Raw genomic sequence first — 19,988 nt, 5'->3', positions numbered from 1 at the left:
GAATTCAATTGTTTGGATTAATGTTTTTCTTTTTCTTTTGATAAAAATCAATTCTTTTAATTAGCAAGAATCTATTACATTTACCAAAATTACAGTAAAGCAATTTATAATAGTATCAAATATTTGTTTTTATTATAGATAAATGCTGTCATTTTTTTAACTTTCTATTTATCAAAAAAAAAAAAAAAAAGGTTTACACAAAAATATTAATCAGCACAACTATTTTCAACATTGGTAATATTAAATGTTTCTTGAGCAGCAAATCAGCATATTAGAATGATTCCTGAAGGATCATGTGAAAACTGTTGTAATATTTCACAATTTTACCAATTTACAGCTTTTTCTTTTATTAAATAAATGCAGCCTTGGTTAGCAGAAGAGACTTTAATAATGTCGTCAATCATACTAATAATAGTAATTTAATGTTGATGTTTAAAAACATTAGAAAAATCTTACCGATGCCAAACTTTGAAATTGGATGCACACTACATATTTTGTCAGATTTAGTAGCTCAAGTGTACAGTATAAATGCTTTGGAAAAATATCCCACAATGCATTGCACTCAAATCCAGTGTGGAGGAAGAACAGTAAATAATACCACAAACAAAACTAAATTCAGAATAGTTATTTAAAATGGTCGTTTTTATTTTTAAGATGTAATGGTATGACACTCGTGGAAGCAAGAATTAAATGAGGTCCTAAGACAATTTAGCATGCTACTATTTGAAATGTTTATCATTGCATAATTGCTCACTATTTTGCTTACTATTTAAAAAAAAGTAGATGGTATTCATTGTGTACTACACAATCATCCTTAAAAATGCTGTTCCTATTTCCACTACACAGCACCTTCCCACATAACAGTAATGTAACCGTAATCTAAACACAAAACAGTGCTTGGGTAATTGATTTGATGTGATCACTCTGAAGCACACATCTTCCAGGCTGCAGCATGAGAGCGGTAAAGGTTGAGCTCAGCGGGAGTCGGATGCATGTGTGGGCATCAGACGCTGCTGTCGGGCTCGACCTCTGTAGGGTTGTTGTTCTCAGAGGACGCTCGACGGCTTAATTCACACGGGTACGGGGCTCTCTGGAGCGCCTCCGTCACCACCGGTATCTCCTGATGCTCCCATTCACCCTAAAAGACAAGAGAACTTACCATTAAGCGAGATGCTGTAATGTTATTATGATCATTTTGACCTAAGTATGATCAATAATTTAAAAAAAGGATGTTAATTGGCAAATTTTATGATCGCAGACACCTCAGGCTTCCGGTAACAGCGACAGCGTTTAGACCTTCTCACTAAGTTTTTTATCTACTGTGCTAATTTGCAGGTCGTGTCATAAAGATATTGGTTGATAAATAGCTGTATTTATCTTCTGTTTTTTATGTATGACTCGTGTACAATAATTAGAAACTTCTGGTACAAAACATCAACATTTCCAATCTGGCAACACACTGTGTTGCAATAATTCTCACCATGCACTCAAAGTTTAGACTATGTCACATCTGTTTGGACGATTAGAGTCTAGCTGCAAATAATTGAATGCATCTGAATTACTCTGGAAATAAAAGACTTGTGGTCTGTCATTGATCAGAGATGGTGAAAGGGTGGTTTAATGTTGTGCTTACAGGAAAGAGCTCAGCAGTGGACTGGTTGCAGTGCATTGAGATTGGGGAGGTGAGGTAGAGGGAGTTCAGCACCTCCCCGCTGAAGCCGTCCCAGGACAGCGAGGAGAACTGCTCTTCCACCGTAGTCCCGGGACAACTGCAACTCTCACGTCCTTGAAACCTACAGAGAGGACAATAAAATCAGACTTTTAATTGTTCACCTCATAAGGTGGTAATTCAGTTCCATGGCCACGAACCCACTTTCATAATCCACTTTATTCCACTACAGCATTGTGATTTGTTATTTTTATTTTTTTAGATGGAAAAATGCAATTTGCCAGTGCAAAATGGATGAATACGAATGTCATCTGCCTTTCTTTGTTTTAGTCATTGCTGAGGAAAACCTATTTCTGTTTTTTCCGTCTGATTTCGTAGAGGAAATGAAAGCATTCCTCTTGTCCTCAGGCAGATATTAGTTTTCATACGCGCTGGTTTTTGTTGTTGGAGGCTGACTGGGTCAGAGCGGTGAGAGCTAATGACTGTCTGGGACGAGTTAGACCCTCGTACAGGAGGGTCATGTTTGCTGTTTTTGGTGGTTTAGGAAAGTTTTTTTCTCAGATATTTGCACCTGTTGATGAGACTGAAGTATTTCTGCAGGTAATCTGTGTCCACGTGGCTCTTGCACAGCTCCAGCTGTGTGCGGGGGTAATAATGGACGTAATTCACACACATTTCTTCCATGATCCCAAAACCCCCCTGCAGAAAAGAGAAAATAAAACCACTGGATTTGAAGTGAATAGTGGCTAAAATCTCTTTCTTCCATAAATCTCTCATTCACACTAGCTTTAGAAGACTTTGAATGTAACATACATATTGTACAGACTGGATTTGAGGCTTTTAACCTGTCATTTTGGAGCTTGATGGGGCCAGTCCTCTTTTACTTTTACAGAAGAAAAATCATACAGGTTTGGAAAGACATGGGGGGGGTATCCTTTTTGGGGGGATCCATTGCTTTAAGGTGGAGGTACTATGGGTACTATTTTGTACTTTAAATTTTGACCTTGTAAAATTTCTTGCCATAAAATAACTAAAATGGATGTTTCCTGGTATATTTGTGCCAACTTTTGGTTCATAATATAAAAGTAATAATTCATGTTTCACAATAGGTAACACTGCTAAGGGTTACCTTAGTAAGTTTTTATTTCATTTTATTTGGAAAAACTTATCTTCCTTGGCATTTTTCTTTTTAAGGGGGAAATAAAAGGCACATAAATGTGTTTTATTATTAAATTATTTATTAAATGAGCGACTGGCAAAAGGGTCAGATTTACCAAGCATTGATAAGTTGATCACATAAAAAAAAAAATTCACACAAACATGTATTTAAAAATAAAAGTCTTATTTGGTTTTATGTAATATATTCAAAATTGCATATTTAATAAGGTGATGCATAAGTATATTTTAAACATTTACCTTGGGGACAATAAAAGAAAAAAGCTGAGATATGACAAAAAAAGTGATTTATTAAATCATTTGTTAAATGAGAAACTGACAAGGGATCTGCTGAGCAGTGTTGGACTTACCATGGTAACTTTGTTCCTGTCTTCAGTGTTGTACGAGCACTTAGTGACGAGAGCGTCGCCCTGTGGGGTAGACAAAAGCACAAAGCAGCGTTCGCACATGATCAGATGGGGTTTAGCACTCAGCTATTTGTAGAACGTGCTAGAATGAATGTCTCTTGGCAGGTTAGCATTAAATTGGCAGGCTCAGCCGTGTGTGGGTGCTGGTATTGACTGTCTAAATGCAGCAGATCTGTGCTTTTGTTGGTGTCTTGCTGGCTCCAGGCATTTCCTGTAACGTCTGCAGAGTCTCTCTGTCTCTCATCTAAACACACTTCAGCTTTTACATGTGTGACGAGAAACTTACTGGCAAAACAGTCACCATCTTCCTCAAAACACGGATAATCTGCACAGAAAGGGAGAGGTTACAAATGTTAGTATTTGCTTTTTCTTGAGTTTTCTTTTTAATGTATGTAGTATATGAACCAAAACCGGATATATCCGTACACAGCATCCTAGGATCGTGTCAGGTCGGTGTTTTTGTGGTACTGAGGTACTATAGTACAGTCAGTGCAGCAGATGGCAATTTACATGATAGCCCTGGTATTTTAAAGCCATGGTACGTATCTAAAATAATATGGTAATATTCAAAAGGCAGCACAAAAATAAACCACTTCATGTTTACATGTATTTCATTTAGGGATTTTTATTATACGACTGTGTGTGTGAGCATGATAAAATGGTGTGGGAGTGACAGAAGCATCAAGTGTTCAGGTACACCGCAGGGAATCGTGGGTAGTTGACACGTCTCAAGCCGTGAGCAGTGTGTCGCAGTGTGACATGCTGTACTTCATCTGAAACTGTCAAAGACTGCATTCATATCGACTGAGAGACTGAAAGGGACACATTTACTTTAAAAGTATTGAAGCCAGCTGCAAAAGAGCTGAAAATTAATGGTGAGCAGTTAAAAATAATCAGCCTATTAGAATGATTTCTGAAGGGTCATGTGACACTGATGACTGGAGTAAATTATGCTGAAAATACAGCTTTGATCACAGGAATAAATTACATTTTACAATATAAAACAGTTATTTTAAACTTAAAATATTTCACAAAATTGTTGTTGTTTTTATCTAATAAATGCATCCTTGGTAATTGACTGGTAGCGTAAATGTACAGTGTATTTTAAAGTCAACATTTCACTTCCGTCATGTGACTTGTTCATGAAATTATGGAAGCACGTTTCTGCCGCTGAAAAAAAAAAAAAATTTTATCTTTTATCTCACAATTAAGACTTTTTTCTCACAATTGCTAGATTATATCTCACAGTTCTGACTTTTTTCGCAGAAATTGTGCGATATGAACTTGCCATTATAAAGTCCAATTCTGAGGGAAAAAAGTCTGATATTTTCTCAGAATTGCAAGTTTATATCTCACAATTCTGACAAAGCTCGTGTTATAACGTCAGATTTGCGAGATATAAACTTCATCTTCAGTTGCGAGTTTATATCTCACAATTCTGAGGAAAATGTCAGAATACATTTTTTATTCAGTGGTAGAAATGGACTTCCATACTAAATGTAGCAAGAAACTCTTGATTTAATAGATTGGGAAGTGATTTGGATTGTGAACATCATTCCAAAATGATGTCGTTGGTGGGTGTGGTCTCTGTGTGATTGGCTGAAAAATTTGAGGGCTTGATGATGTCAGTAGAAAAAGAGTTGTTTCAGTGGTAGGGTTATAATGAATTATGCACAATAAAACAAGGAAAATGAAATTTGAGGTGAAATATCATTAATTACTCATCTTCATGTCGTTCCTGTAACCTGTAAGACCTTCGTTCATCTTCGGAATACAAATTAAGATATTTTGGATGAAATCCGAGAGCTTTCTGACCCTCCCATAGACAGCAATGCAACTGAAATGTTCACAGACCCAGAAATGTAGGGCATCGGTAAAATAGTCCATGTGACAGTGGTTCAAGCTTAATTTTACACACACGTGTATGCATCTTGATACTCTCCATAATGGCAGAATACGTGATTTGGAGGAGAAGAATTGTTGAATAAAGTCGTTATTTTCATTTTCTTTGTTCACAAAAAGTATTCTCATAGCTTCATAAAATTAAGCTTGAACCACTGTCACATGGACTATTTCAATGTTGTCCTTACTACGTTTCTGAGCCTGGGAATATTTCAGATGCCTTGCTGTCTATGGGAGGGTCAGAAAGCTCTCGGATTTCATCAAAAATATCTTACATTTTGTTCCGAAGATGAACAAAGGTCTTACAGGTTTGAAACAACATAAGGGTGCATAATTAATGACAGAATTTTCACTTTTGGGTGAACTAACCCTTTAATAGCCCAAACTTAAACTTGGAGTAACACTTTAGTATAGAGACCAATCCTCATTATGAACTAGTTGCTTATTAGCATGCTTATTATTAACATATGGACGGTTTATTAGTACTTATCAAGCACACATTCTGCATGACCATATTCTACATCCCTAATCCTATATAATACCTAAACTTAACAATTAACTTACTAACTATTAATAAGCAGTAAATTATCAGTTTATTGAAGCAAAAGTCAGTTAATGGCAAAAATGGGACTTTAAAGTGTGACAAAACTTGGTAATACCTGGTAATGAGTGCTGAAATGTTTGTCCTCCTGTACCACTTCCACCTCTCTGCCTCCTCGTACCAGGACGGTCCTCACCCCGAGTCCAGCCAGATGAGTGTGCAGCTGGGACGCAAAGATGTGTATACCACCTACAGGAAGAGCCTGCAGGACAGAAAACACAGCTTCAATAATTCATACGTGAACTATATTTTGATATTTTATGAAGAAAATGTGAGTGATTTTAATGCCAGGGTGTTCTGAGTGATCACATTTTTGCATGATTTGCCTCAACAAGCCACATGATTTGAACTATCATTCAGTTACATAACAATATTTTTTACATTATTTCTCTAGATCAGGGGTTTTCAAACTGTGGGTCGCGACCCACTCGTGGGTCACGGAATGGAACAAGGTGGGTCGCACAAAGTCACTTGGCTGCAGCTAATTTTGCGTTTCAATGACACACAGACACTAACACAGTTCAGTCTAGGGCTGCACGAATGTGACGAGTGGGGCGGGGCCTAGTGCCATGGGAACAGAGCTAGGCCGGTGGAGTATGGGGTTAGAATTGTTGCATTATTCCAAATAAATAGATTATGATCCACAAATAAATGTAACGAGATTCACAAAAATATATCAAATTCACAAATGAATATAAAGAGTTTCACAAAAAAAATTAAAACTCACAAATAAATAAAATGAGATTTGCAAATAAAAAAAAATATATTTACAAATGTGTTTAATGTCACAAACACAACTCTACCTGGTATTTATTTGTGAACCGCTGTCTGTGCATTTGTAAATCACTGCACGCATTTGTGGATCGGTTCCTGTGCATTTGTGGATTTGAAACACTTCTAGCGTCGACGTGCAGATAAATCCACAAATAAGTGGACTCCACCCACCGTTTACTCAAGCCAATCAAATAACGGCCACATTGAGCTGACCAATCGTAGCACGTTATCGCTTCAACCAATCACGTTTTGGCTTACAGCCAGGGGAACTGCGGGAATAGACACCGAACTTGAGACCAACAACAGACAGTCAGGGCATTTCTCAATACCAAGTTCGCAGAGTCTGGACTTCCGTCCTTCCGAGTTTGGACATGCCAAGTTGGACTCAGAAGAACGAACTCTCGAGGACGGGAGGACGCGAGTCCAGTCATTCTACAAATGGAACGGCAGCGTACTTGATAGCTTCACTCAGCATGCATGTTTTACTTGAATTAACTTCTTTTTTATTTTCAATATATTAAATATATTAGTATTAAAAAACTAATATTTACCTACTCTGATTATTTTCACTTTATATTTATAATGAAATTGAATATAATATTAAACGACTGTCTCTTTTTTATTTTAAAAACTATTAAACATTAATATGTGGTTCAGGTAACATTAATACTGTGATTATATTTACGTCGTTCAAAATAAATAAAATATGTGGAAACAACTGCCTCTTTTCATTAAGAACAATCTAGCAATAAACCCACTCAGCTACAATTTAAATAATACGGTTGAAAAGTGTAAATCAATTGTAAATAAGTGTAAATCAAAATGGAACAGCTTAGGATTGCCATTGCAATTGCTATTTATCAAGATGCTGAAGAGGAGGCTGCCGAACGGAGGAGACGAATCCTTCAAAGAAAAGCCAGGATGCAGCGGAGGATGGCGAAGAGACGTGCCATATTAGCATGTCTCTCTAGCATTGTACGTTTTTCTAATTATTCTTTCTTCATAAACTGCCCATATACTTATGTGGACTTAGTTAGGTATATCCAAATGAAAAGTCATAATAAAAATTTATTATAATGTATCATATAGGCACCCTATCAACAGACTACAAAGTACTATCTCACAAAAAGTTATGTAAACTATTGCAGGGATGTAATGAGACAACATTAGATTTTTCAGTATACCAAATAAACTGACAAGTACAATAGGTTTGACAGTTGATAACATTTAAATTAACTAGCTTACACTTCACACACCTTTTATTTGTCTTTGTGGTGCTCAAATAAGTTTATAGTTTATCATCTTTATATAGCTAGGTGCACATCATATTACTGCATTAACACAAACAGGACAATTTAATATCTATAATAATCATATAGGCTACAACTTTTAGACTCTGGGATGAATGTTGTGCTAGAGCTTATCAATAAATGAATGAAACCGAAATAGAGTATAAAGAAATACTTCACGAAAAGAGCAAATGTTAGAGGGAGATTTAATTATGGCAGATTTTAGTAAATTTTAGACAAAATCCTTAAAACAACTGAGTATATAGCTTATATTAAATCCAAAAATATAATAAATACAATGCAACGACAGTACATATAGTAACAACTTTTTAAAAGCAATACATATAACAAATACATAATACAACAAAAGTAAAAACATTCTTAATATATTATCTATATATTTTAACAGGAACAAAGTCCCACTCGCAGGTATTCACAGATCAATGACCAGGTACCAATCCTGGTCAAGTTTTTTTCTGGAGAGGATTTAAAGGCAGCTTTCAGGCTCTCCAGGATCAGCATCAACATGCTGGTACAGATGCTGCCCCGTCAAAAAGCCCATGGATGGAGCCGTGAAATTGAAGTACTTGTTACGGTTTATTGGCTTGCCTGTGGAGCATCCTACAGGGTCACATCAGATGACTTCAGCATGCCACTTTCAACAGTTTGTAGGACTGTTCACAATGTTGTGGAGGAGATGATGACCATCCTCCACAAAATTATTCATTTTCCAAAAGCAGAGGAAATGGATGAGGTGGGGGGCCTTGCTGGCCATGAGGCATTCCGCTGTGCTGCTGGTGCCACATCAGGATTGTTCCTCCTGCAATGCCACAAAAAAGATGCTACATAAATAGAAAGATCTTCCCTTCCATCATTCTACAGGGCACCTGTGATGCTAAAGGCATATTTATAGATGTGTATATTGGCAATCCAGGCTCTGTACAGGATGCCCTTGTGCTGCGCAGATCACCAAGGTACCATCAGGCTTTGTATTCACCAGCTGGATACTATCTTTTGGGAGATGGGGGATACCCTTGCTTGCAGCATCCTATTGCAATCATGACCCCATACCGCCAGCCTGTCGCAAGTAAGAACACTTTTTTTATGTCAGACAGACAGACACACACACACGATAAACCAAATTTTTACTGTTATGAATTTGCAATACACTACACATTTTCTACACGATTTTTGATTAACAGGCCAAGTTGAAGCCCGATACAACAGGCATTATGCACAAGCACGGAACATCATCGAGCGCACTTTTGGGATGTTAAAAACTCACTGGCGTGCAATTTTCTTGCGGGCCCTAGAGATCAGGCCACTGTTCGCCCCAAAGGTGATTGGTGCCTGTTGTATCCTCCACAACATCTGTGTGATGGGAGGTGATCTCTTGGAGGAGGAGGAGGAAAGCCAAGGACAAGAAGACAGCGAAGATGGTGAGAATGCAGCAGTGGGTGAGAGGGACCTATCAGGGAACCATCTCCGAGGACGTCTGGCTGCTCAGCTTTCTTCTCCCGTGGAACTGCCTGGGTGTCTAACTGAACAGTACTACATCTAGACAGTAAACCTTTCCAGATGTTGTCATGTTCATTAAAAGAGCAACATAAACAGTTGAAATAGCTATGACATTAATTAGAAAGATAGGTATGAATAAATGTGCAAGTAGATGGGTATAGATACATTTATACGTTTTCTTAATGTTGGTATGTTCTTCTTGAGATTTAACTGCATGATTGTAAATAATTGTATACCACTATAGACATTGGATATTACATTATTTTATATTATTTGTGTTTTTGTTGTAAATATAAAGAATACACTGTTGCTATAACAATGATTTGCCAGGGTTGAAATTGAAACATTCATTTTTATTTTTTTTTATTCAAATAATCTATATAAAATCATTTATCATTAAATACAACATTAATTTAGAATTTATTAAGTTTTTCTAAAAGAGAAATATGTCTCTGCTCTGGCTGTTGCTGCCCTCTCTCTCTCCTCTTCTCTCGCCAATGCTTCTCTCTCCCTCTCCTCTTCCCTCTCTGCCTGTTCTTTTAGAAACTAAAGAAGAGCCTGGCTGTCCCGTCGCCTCTTTCTTGACTGCTGGCTACTCCTGGCTTCCACAGAAGGGGCTGAACCTGGTGTGCTGACTGAGCCACCTGTAGTGGCAGTGGGTTTGATGCAACAACTCGAGTGCAGCATCCATTGCAGTGTACCACTGCCAGGTGGCAGCAGTCACACTACCGGCCTCTACCCCTTTTCCTGTGGGTGGGTCCCTAAGCTCCTGAAATAAAGCAAAATGCTGTCATGTTCTCACCTCACGTTGTTCCACACTTTTAGACATTTTTTATTTTTGCTCTACACAGAGGAAGATATTCTTAAGAATTTTTGTAACCTAACAGTTTGAGGCACCAAAAAATTACACATGTCAGTGGTGCCCCAGAACTCTTAGGTTACAAATATTCTTCCTTTGTGTAAAGCAAAAAAAAAAAAAAAAAAGAATAAATAAATAGTGTATACAGGTGTGAAACAACTTAAAATTGTAGGTGAATGGCAGAATGTTCATTTTGGGGTGAACTATTCTTTTTACAGTCTCAGAGTAAACAATGTAAACGGAGTAAACTACATTTTACAAAATAAAATGTAAGGGCCAATGCATCTATGTTAGGTTTCAAATATGACCGGAAAGTCTTTACACACATCTTGGTAAGCCTCTTTCAGTAACAGAAAGTAGAGAAACAGGCAGATTACCTTGTATTTATCTTTTAGGTTATTCAATTTTTTCTTTGCCTGTTTGGCAGTTATGGCCAAACCAGAAGTGGAACAAAATGCCTATAGGCAAAACAAACCCATAAAGATTTACATGATTCCACTTCAATAACGTATTCATTCTTATGGATGAAGACTGTCCAAATCTAGCTCCAAACCTTCAGACATGCAGGGAATTATACAAGCACTCAAAATGAATACTCACTCCCATCAACTTTTGGAGGAATTGCGCCTCCCGGTGAAAAGCCTTTCGTTGGCCGCCCGCCACTCTATCAAGGCCCGAGTTTCCTCAGCAGTCCCTTGATAAAAAATAATGCTTAATTTAAGTTGATGAAAAATAATACAATTATAAAAGAATTTGTAAAAAAAAATGTAAATAAAGACAAGCAAACTATTTGGTTAAAATGACAAGCGCACTCTAAAATAAGGTTTGCATTTGATATAAGTATCGTTAGGCAAACGTTAGTTAGGAAACTTTTCCCTCAGGCAAAACAATTGCCCATTAGATATACCCAAAGCAAAATATATCAAATGTTTATCCACTACAGAATCAACACAGGCAGCCCCATATTTTACAAAATGTTACAGGGCCTAGCTACTTTTTAGGAGGACTTGCCGAGGGTTAGGCTACTTTTCAACTCGTAACGAAATCGTCTGAGCAAATTTTCAAATAGTTCCTTAAAATTCGACGGTAGCTTTGAAGTTTAAACAACATTCTGGCATCAAAGCTCTTAGAACTACGTTACATTTTGTGATAAAACAACAATAGTATTTCGAAATGTATAACTTACAGTTGTGAGTTTTCTCCTCCGCCATTGATGCTAACCTGGTTCGAGCTGAATTCTGGGTTATGGCCCGTATCAAGTCCGCACAAGTCACCTCTCCATGCATCCTCGGTAAAAGGAGCGGAGCAAGAACACATCCGGGGATTTGAACTGGACTTGGCTAGATGTGAACTTTGAAAAGGGAAACAGTACTTGGGCAGCGACTGATGACATTTCACAAGTCCACAAGTAACGTTACAGACAAGTACGCACAACATGGCCGATCAGGCAAGACGCCCCCCCGGATTTAAGCCAAAACGTGATTGGTTGAAGCGATAACGTGCTACGATTGGTCAGCTCAATGTGGCCGTTATTTGATTGGCTTGAGTAAACGGTGGGTGGAGTCCACTTATTTGTGGATTTATCTGCACGTCGACGCTAGAAGTGTTTCAAATCCACAAATGCACAGGAACCGATCCACAAATGCGTGCAGTGATTTACAAATGCACAGACAGCGGTTCACAAATAAATACCAGGTAGAGTTGTGTTTGTGACATTAAACACATTTGTAAATATATTTTTTTTTATTTGCAAATCTCATTTTATTTATTTGTGAGTTTTATATTTTTTTGTGAAACTCTGTACATTTATTTGTGAATTTGATATATTTTTGTGAATCTTGTTACATTTATTTGTGGATCATAATCTATTTATTTGGAATAAAGCAACAATTCTAACCCCATAGTGGAGTGATTGGGAAATGAGCAACACTCACCGGTCTCAAGAACCACGGAGGAGATCGGAAAGATACAAAAGAGGAGCGATGACAGTGAAGGACGAGAGAGGACCAGGCCTGGGTTTTATTTTGTGTTTGTTTTTTATTTGTGCACGGCAGTCATCCGAGAGGGGCTGTCGCGCTGTTTTGTGTTTATTTGGTTATTAAAACTTTGTTTGATTGTCCGCCGGTTCCCACCTCTTTCCACGAAGGAGTCATCGAGGCGGTGGGCTGGAGTGAGTTCGCCCCCCCCCCCCCCCCCGGCAACTCACTCCAGCCCACCACATCGAGCACCCTCGGCGGCAGACTCCTTCGCCCTGCTCGATGGCACTGCGGATTCACCCCAGCGGCGAAGGATCTTCGGCAGCGCGCCCCTCCTTCCTCCCTGGCTTCGGCACCAGTGTAAAACATTAAAATCTTCACAATCACAGGAAGAAGGAGGCGGGAACTGGGAACCCACTCATCACAACGATATAGCCCACCAACATTAATAATGAACTGCAATATCCTTAGTGTGATTTTCAAATTGCAATTAAGTCCGTGTGCGTTGCGTGTTTTGAAGGTCTCAGAGCAATGTCATTAAAAGGTTCAATCGGTCTTTTTTTACCTATTTCACAATTATTTTAATCTCCAAACTGTTTTAGATAGTTCTGCTTTGCTTCTTATGCTTTTCTAAAAAAGTGTTGGATTGTGCTCCGTTCTCGCCGACACACACGGAAGGATCATGAATGCAACAAAACACAGCAGCGCAGATCACACTTCACTGGAGTGAGCCTGCTTCACGTTTTTATGGACACTACATATTTTAACGCCAGTAAACAAAAATTAAAACTTGTAAATTTGTAGTGAAATTTTCAGTTGTACTCTAAAATAAAATGGTTATTTTTCTTAAATACTTAATTTCTGTCATAAAAATTTTAAGTAAGATTAGGTTTAAAGTAATTTCACTCGTTGTTTTTTTTTTTTTTTTAATATTTTGGTGGGTCGTGAAATATATTACACTTGTCTAGGTGGGTCGTGGAATGGAAAAGTTTGGGAACCACTGCTCTAGATGATGGGCTTTTTCCACTGTGGGCTGGTTAATGAGGTTTTTATTACAGCATAAATGAGAGTGTTTTTCTTTTTCAATGGGGAGTCTCTTGCTATTTTGTAATTGGTGAATATTTTCCTTAATCTGTTTTCAGGAAGCCACTCAAAGTGTTTTATTTGAATTCGAAGGCTGAATGCAGTCAGAGCTGTATGTACTTGATTTATCTTAGAGTCAGAATGTAGCAGCTTTGGCTGCATCTTGAATTTATTCGGCTGGCTTGAGTGAAGTGCAGTGTTTAGGAGTGTGTGTGGCGCGCGGACCGTCTGTGTGCATTTGGCGGTGCAGTAGCCAGTCAGCTGGAAAGAGGGCTGGCGGGGAGGAATGGCCATGACAGGAGTGTACACTAGCCCCAGCTCCATGATGCCTGCGTCAAACCTCCTCAGAGATGGAGTGTACCACAAACGAATGCCTGAGGAGTCCCTCCGTCCTGTGACAAACACACAGAATGAGTCAAGACGAGATGTGCACTCAGAAATTAAACGAAGTGGCCTGATGAGAAGTTCAGAACAGAGATTGGCAAAAACATTAGGGCATTTCTGCACACACAGTTTCATCAACTACAGGCACAAAACTGAAAACAATTGGCTTATTCACTAATAACTGCAGGGATTATTCTTATTTATGTGAACAGGTTTCACATAAATAAAATTTGTTCTTAACTTCATTTTAACAGTAAAGAATTCAGAGTGTAATAAATTAGTGACCAAGGGCCTGAGGTTAGTCATTTGCATAAAATGCATCCAAACTTTGTCCATATAAGTTTTTTACATATATTTCTGTACCAAAATTTATGAATTCTGATTTTATTAAAAAATAAATAATGTATATATATATATATATACACACACACACACACACACATTCATAGTTACATTTTTTTATATATAAAAATTACCTTTCTGTATTGTTAAAACAAATTTTACAATTTCTACTGTCTCCTTCTTAATTTATTTAGGCTGACAAAAATTGAGACATATTACACAAAAGTAATTTAAAAATGTCAAATAAGTCATTTTATTTGATAACTGAAGTAAATACATAATGAGGTCATGAGATAACAATGTAGCATTCTAGCACTCTTAAATAATGTCTAATACTTCACATGCTAGTTTTTAAGGATTGGTAAGCAGTGTATAGTGTATACTGTTATGCACCATTCTGAACCTAGTCTTAGCCAACTGGGCTGAAGTGCATCTTTGACACACTTTATGTGATGGATACCTGATAAAAGGAGAGGGTTGTGGTAATGAACTTCAAGCCGAAGGAACCTAGAAGAACCTTCTCCTCCCAGAGGCGAACCAGCATCAGCAGGGTAGAAGAATGGCTGCGTGCACAGACACACATACAGAACTTTATATGAACTTTAATAAGATTGATTGGGGTGCAGTGTAGCTGCTGATTTATGCTTTGCAGGCTAAAAGATATTTGAGCCAATGCACAAGAAGCTAATGCCAACTCTGACTCAGTCAGAGCCAGAAAATCCTTGTAGATCTATGACAGATCACAACCAGAGGTTCAATCTACTTTTAAAACTTACTTGTGGAAGACCTCTTTACATAACACTCCTACTTCCACCTCCAGTTTCTCGCCCCATTCCCGCTTCTCTCTCTATCACACTCTCCTGGCTCTCACCCACTCCCCCACTAAAAGACAAACTGCAATCTACTGAAGAAAAACATCTCATTTTTGCTACATAATCTCATCTCTCCAGCTTGACATTGGCAGCTAGCAGAACACATGATTTGTGTTTGTTTTACTCCATCCAATCTCATTGGAGGCCCGTCTCTCTCTCTCTATCTCTCTCTCCGAGCTTGGCATCGGTCCTTGGCTCCATAACTGATTTATCAGGACGCCTCTGCTTTCAGATTGGCTCACAGCTCTGCTCAAACCATGACTGGCACCTACCTAGAGTGGGCGAATTGGCACAGATAAAGCCCATCTGTATGTTTGCCTCCTAAAATGGACTTCTAAAGATGTTCATAATCATATGTTCTGTTTTTAGCTCGCAAACTTAACGCTAAAGAGAGAGAATCTGATGTAGAAGATGACCTCTATCAATGTGATTCATGATGAAACTTTGAAAGCATACAGTCAGAAAGGACAGCCATAAAAGTACTATTAAACTAAAAGGGGAAGACCTTCATTTGGCTCATTTCTTCACATAAAGCAATTAAGTGGCTTGATATATAGCAAATGTGACCACTTTTATGGTCATTTTACAGAACTTTTGTGTCTATTTTAGAGCTTGAGGCATCCTGGTTATCCTATACTTTTATAGGAAAAGAACAGCATGAACATTCTTCAAAATATCTCTTTTTATGTTCTTCAGAAGTAAGCAAGCCATACAGGTTTTGAATGTCATAGTAAGCTACTTATAACAGAATTTTTGGAATGAGCCATCATTATAATTCTGTACTATGTATTGTAAATGCAGTATGCAGTAGTTCACGTACCTCCGCTCCCATGGCCCAGGCAGCCAGAACGTGTCGGCAGTAATTGAGTTTGCGGGGCTTCATCTTTGAATCGCAGGAGCCGCTGAATTGAGGCACAGTTTCCATCTGAGGAGAGCATTCAAACACTTCCATGTGATGAACGATGGCTTCATTACCAGGAGTGATCACAGACTCGTACTGCAAAAAAATAAGAGTCGTCTGTTTTCACCATTAATAACCAAGATTAAGACATGTAAATTGATTAAGGAGAGGAAAACAAGTTAAAAACAAAGTTTTCCTTCAGAATGTGCAAAAAAAGAACAAAAAGAGGTGCATTGTGCAGCATAAAAGAACTCACAATCCTCAAATGGATTTTTGGAAATGTCCCACTTTATTTTTAGGTCCAATTATTGCTATTATTTGACTAATAACTACGACTTTTGCCTCTGAAAACTCCTAACTTGCTGCTTATTAATTAGTAAGTAAGGTAGTTGTTAAGTTAGGTATTGAGTAGGATTAGGGATGTAGAATATGGTCATGCAGAATGTGTGTTTTATAATAAACAGCCACTGTTTGTAATAGGCAAGTTAATAAGCAACTAGTTAATAGTGAGAATTGGTCTCTATACTAAAGTGTTACCCAAATATTTTGTAGAAATGTTTGACTTAAAACCGAGATGCTTGTGTGTGATTCACAGAAAAAGTTGAGACGCTGTGCAATTATCCGAAATTTGTCTTTAAATAGAATAAAAATTCAAAAGCAGCATAGTACGTAGAACAAAAATGTGTTAAGTGTGTTTATTATATTCAGATCCAGTTCTTACATCACCCTAAAAGTGTTTTACTGAAGAGCATTATAATTGGTCAAAGTACCTCGTATGCACCAGATATATAGGTATCATGTCTCTGAAAGTTCACATAGAAAGGTTACTGTAAATGTAGTTTCTGGTTACCATAACAATGTGGTTCTTGGGCATATTGGGCGGGAGCTGATAGATGTGGCACCAGTAAGTGGTTTCCTGAGTGGGGATGATGACGTCAGGGGCCAGGACCTCCAGCGTGAGGACATCTCTCGGGAGAGCAGGGGACGGAGCATCTGGACGCAGGAGCAGCACTCGCTGGACGCCAGGCTGGAGACGGGATATGTTGAGCTCTCGCAAAGATAAGATAGGCCGCTCCAGCATGCCGTAGAGGAAGTGCACAGTACCTTCCTGGAAATAAGGATTCCTTTTGTCATTATTTATATTCGCTTTGGTGTATTTCCAGAACTATGTTCATTCTGCGGAAAAGAGCAGCCTGAACATTCTGCAAAACATCTTGTTTTGTATTTCAGGGGGAAAAAAAGAAAACAATACTGGTTTGGAATTATATGAGGTTATATATACATTTAATTTGGTCTCTTACCTAACACTTCCATTTAACATTTATGCCAGGAAACAATACTATTAACAATACTATTATTTTCTGACTCAGTATTATTGTCCACATGTCTCTTTGTACTACCTCTACCCTCTCTATCTGATTCATTTGTTAACTACCGCACCTCTATGATGTAGTCGTGCGGGTCGCAGGTGCTGAAGGCTCTTTTGAAGAGCAGGAAGAAGCCTTCAGTCGACTGATGAGTCTCCAGCAGCTCATAGTCCTGCTGAGTGTCCAACATCACTCTGCCTTCATTGTCACTCCAAGCATCCTAAGAATATGAAATGCAATCATGAAAACATCATTTTGACTACACGTATGTCTCTATATCATTCAAATGTTTTACGTCTTTTATTTATGGAAGACCATCTCTGCCACGAAATAAAGTAATCGTGGATTTTTTTCCTCACAATTCTGATATAAAGAAGTCAGAATTATAAGAAAAAGTTTGAACTGAACGACAAAATTCTGTGGGGAAAAAGAAAAGAATTACAAGATTTAAACAGAATTGTGAGGTATAAACTCGGAATTTGCAAAATAAGGGTCAGAGTTTATAGCTCACAATTTGGAGTTTATTTCTCGCAATTTTACATTTATATCTTGCAATCTTTTTTCTACTATTTTCTCCTTATGTTTTTTTCTTTTTTACTTGTGAGTTTATATCTCACAATTCTGATTTTTTTCCTCAGAATTGTGAATTAATGTCTAGAGGCCATTGTGAGTTCATATCTTGCAATTTCTGTCTTTTTTCTCTAAATTGTGAATTTATATCTTGCCATTCTGAGTTTATATCGTGCAGTTCTGACCTTTTTACAATTTACAGTTGCAAGAAGAATTCAGAATTGTAAGATAAGAAGTCACAGTTAATACAATAAAAAATACAGTAAAAATAGTAATTTTACGAAATATTTTTACAACACTTTTATAACTATTATTTAATATAAGATCCTTCAGAAATCATTCTAATATGCTGAATTTGCCAGCCATTTCCCAGCCCTACAGTGTTTGACTCACTGTCTGTAACTCTTCTTGACGAACGCTGTGGGAGGAAGGCTGAGCGGCTGGCCATACAACATTTATTCAAAACAAACCGAACTGTGCAGTCCAAAGGCAAAATAATGAAATAAATCATGCATAATGAATGAAGGTGGGCCATGACACACACATGACCTTCTAATATCAAGCACTTTATTTGGGGTGCGGCAGGCAAAACCCAGACGTGAGCTGTTCAGCTCGATGTTAGGAAGCAGTATTGCACTACACGACTGAACAAGAACTCTGTGTGTGTGGGTGTCTACTGTAGCTGGGCAATCATAACAAGATCCAGAAACCAAGACTTTTCAGACTCAAGGGTAACAGAGAGAGCTTGCTCTGACACCGGGGTAAGAAATTTGTCTTCAGTCGTTCATTATTCAACAACAACAAAAATCTCCAGTTGAGTGCAGCCTATTAAATAGTTCACCCAAACATTTGAATTCTGACATCATTTACTCAACTTCTTATTGTTCCAAACCTGTATGACTAATGTTTCTTTTGGTTAAACACAAAATACATTTTTAAGGCAAGAGACACACACACATATGTATATATATATATATGCATATGATAACATTTTCATTTTTGTGTGAACTATGTCTTTACGAAAAACAAAAACCCTCATATTGACAAGATGCTACATTATGTTGCATCATTTTTCTGCTCATCTCAAACACGTATTTTGCAAAAGCACATAATCCTCCACCATCCCTGGAGCAGATTTGCAATACCATAAAGCAAAAACCATCATAAAATCAAATTGTATAAACTATTCTTACCCCAAAATAGGATTTGTGACCGTCATCCCACAGAAGGACCAGGTCGGCATTTGTGGGCTCTCCCCGATCGGACATGCCCAGCAAAACACCATGGTGAAGCTCTTTGACTTTCAGCTCCAGATAGACCTCCTGGGTGGGATAGCTGATGTTCCAGGACAGCTCCATCTGACCCGAGGGGTCTAAGGGGATGTGGTAGGCCAGGGCAGGTCTGGAGTGGACCGCAGGAGCCTGGTAGGATGCCACCAAGAGCACCACCACAGTGGCCAAAACGGTGAGGTACATGAGGGTGACGTCTTGCAAGCGCAGGTCTTTGTTCAGAAGACGCATTGCCTGTGTTGTCTTCTGCTTGAAGGCCCTTTTGACTTCTTTGGGTTTTCCTGAAGATATTCTCTCACCTCAAGTTGTTTGATTTTTTTTGGTATCACTCACTTGATTCCTCTGCTGTTGTTCTTTGTCATATCTGTCGTTTTTTTATTATCTTGACTTCAGATCCGGTTTAAGTTTGATGTCTCTGTTGGTAGATGTCCACTGGTCCCCGTCTTGGTCCACTTCTGCTGGCTGTGGACTCTCTCTGGCTTTTAAGAGCACGACCCTGTGACAGCCTCTACTTTATCCTTCCTTAATTCTATTAGCTGGGTTAACGAAAATTCAATTGTTTATTTTGCCCTCTGGTCAAACTTTTTTCCAACATCTGCTTGTTGTGAACTAGCAGGGAGGATTTCTGTAATGAGAACTTTTCTCAGTGATGTAGATGTGAATAAGCACATGGTAAATACATTCTTTTATTCCCACTGCTGTAAGGCTTTTAAATCTGTAAGATGTCATTTAATTGTTTTGCATTTGCCTGTTGCTTGTTTCATGTATTTACTCTAATAATAACAGCATAATTATGTGCATTTATACAATTAAAAAATACAAGCAACTAGCCTAATCCTTAACCTAACCCTAAACCTATAGTAAGTACATTGTTAATTAATATTGTGCAATTACAGTGTAATAATAGGTTAATAGGTGTAACCAAAAAGTATTGATGTATCAAGTTAATACTTCATGTTTAAAAAAATAATAATTATAAACAAAATCTCAACTTGATAACACATATCAA

General features: G+C 38.0%; 1 protein-coding gene across 1 annotated transcript; it reads right to left on the bottom strand.

The window, feature by feature from the left end:
- Positions 1–532: 532 nt before the first annotated feature.
- dbh (dopamine beta-hydroxylase (dopamine beta-monooxygenase)) lies at positions 533–19,246 on the bottom strand. Its single transcript, XM_059539102.1, has 12 exons — positions 18,884–19,246; positions 17,194–17,340; positions 16,604–16,861; positions 15,673–15,849; positions 14,441–14,543; positions 13,480–13,646; positions 5,814–5,957; positions 3,539–3,577; positions 3,196–3,255; positions 2,241–2,368; positions 1,634–1,793; positions 533–1,138 (listed from the first exon to the last, which is right to left on the bottom strand). The coding sequence occupies exons 1-12, from the start codon at positions 19,208–19,210 to the stop codon at positions 1,004–1,006; spliced, it is 1,845 nt and encodes a 614-aa protein (XP_059395085.1). The 5' UTR covers positions 19,211–19,246; the 3' UTR covers positions 533–1,003.
- Positions 19,247–19,988: the final 742 nt, after the last annotated feature.

Source organism: Carassius carassius, chromosome 45, assembly GCF_963082965.1.
Source record: "Carassius carassius chromosome 45, fCarCar2.1, whole genome shotgun sequence".
Classification (NCBI taxonomy): domain Eukaryota; kingdom Metazoa; phylum Chordata; class Actinopteri; order Cypriniformes; family Cyprinidae; genus Carassius; species Carassius carassius.
The sequence above is the reverse complement of the archived record's forward strand: the minus strand, read 5'-3'. Positions and strand labels throughout refer to the sequence as shown.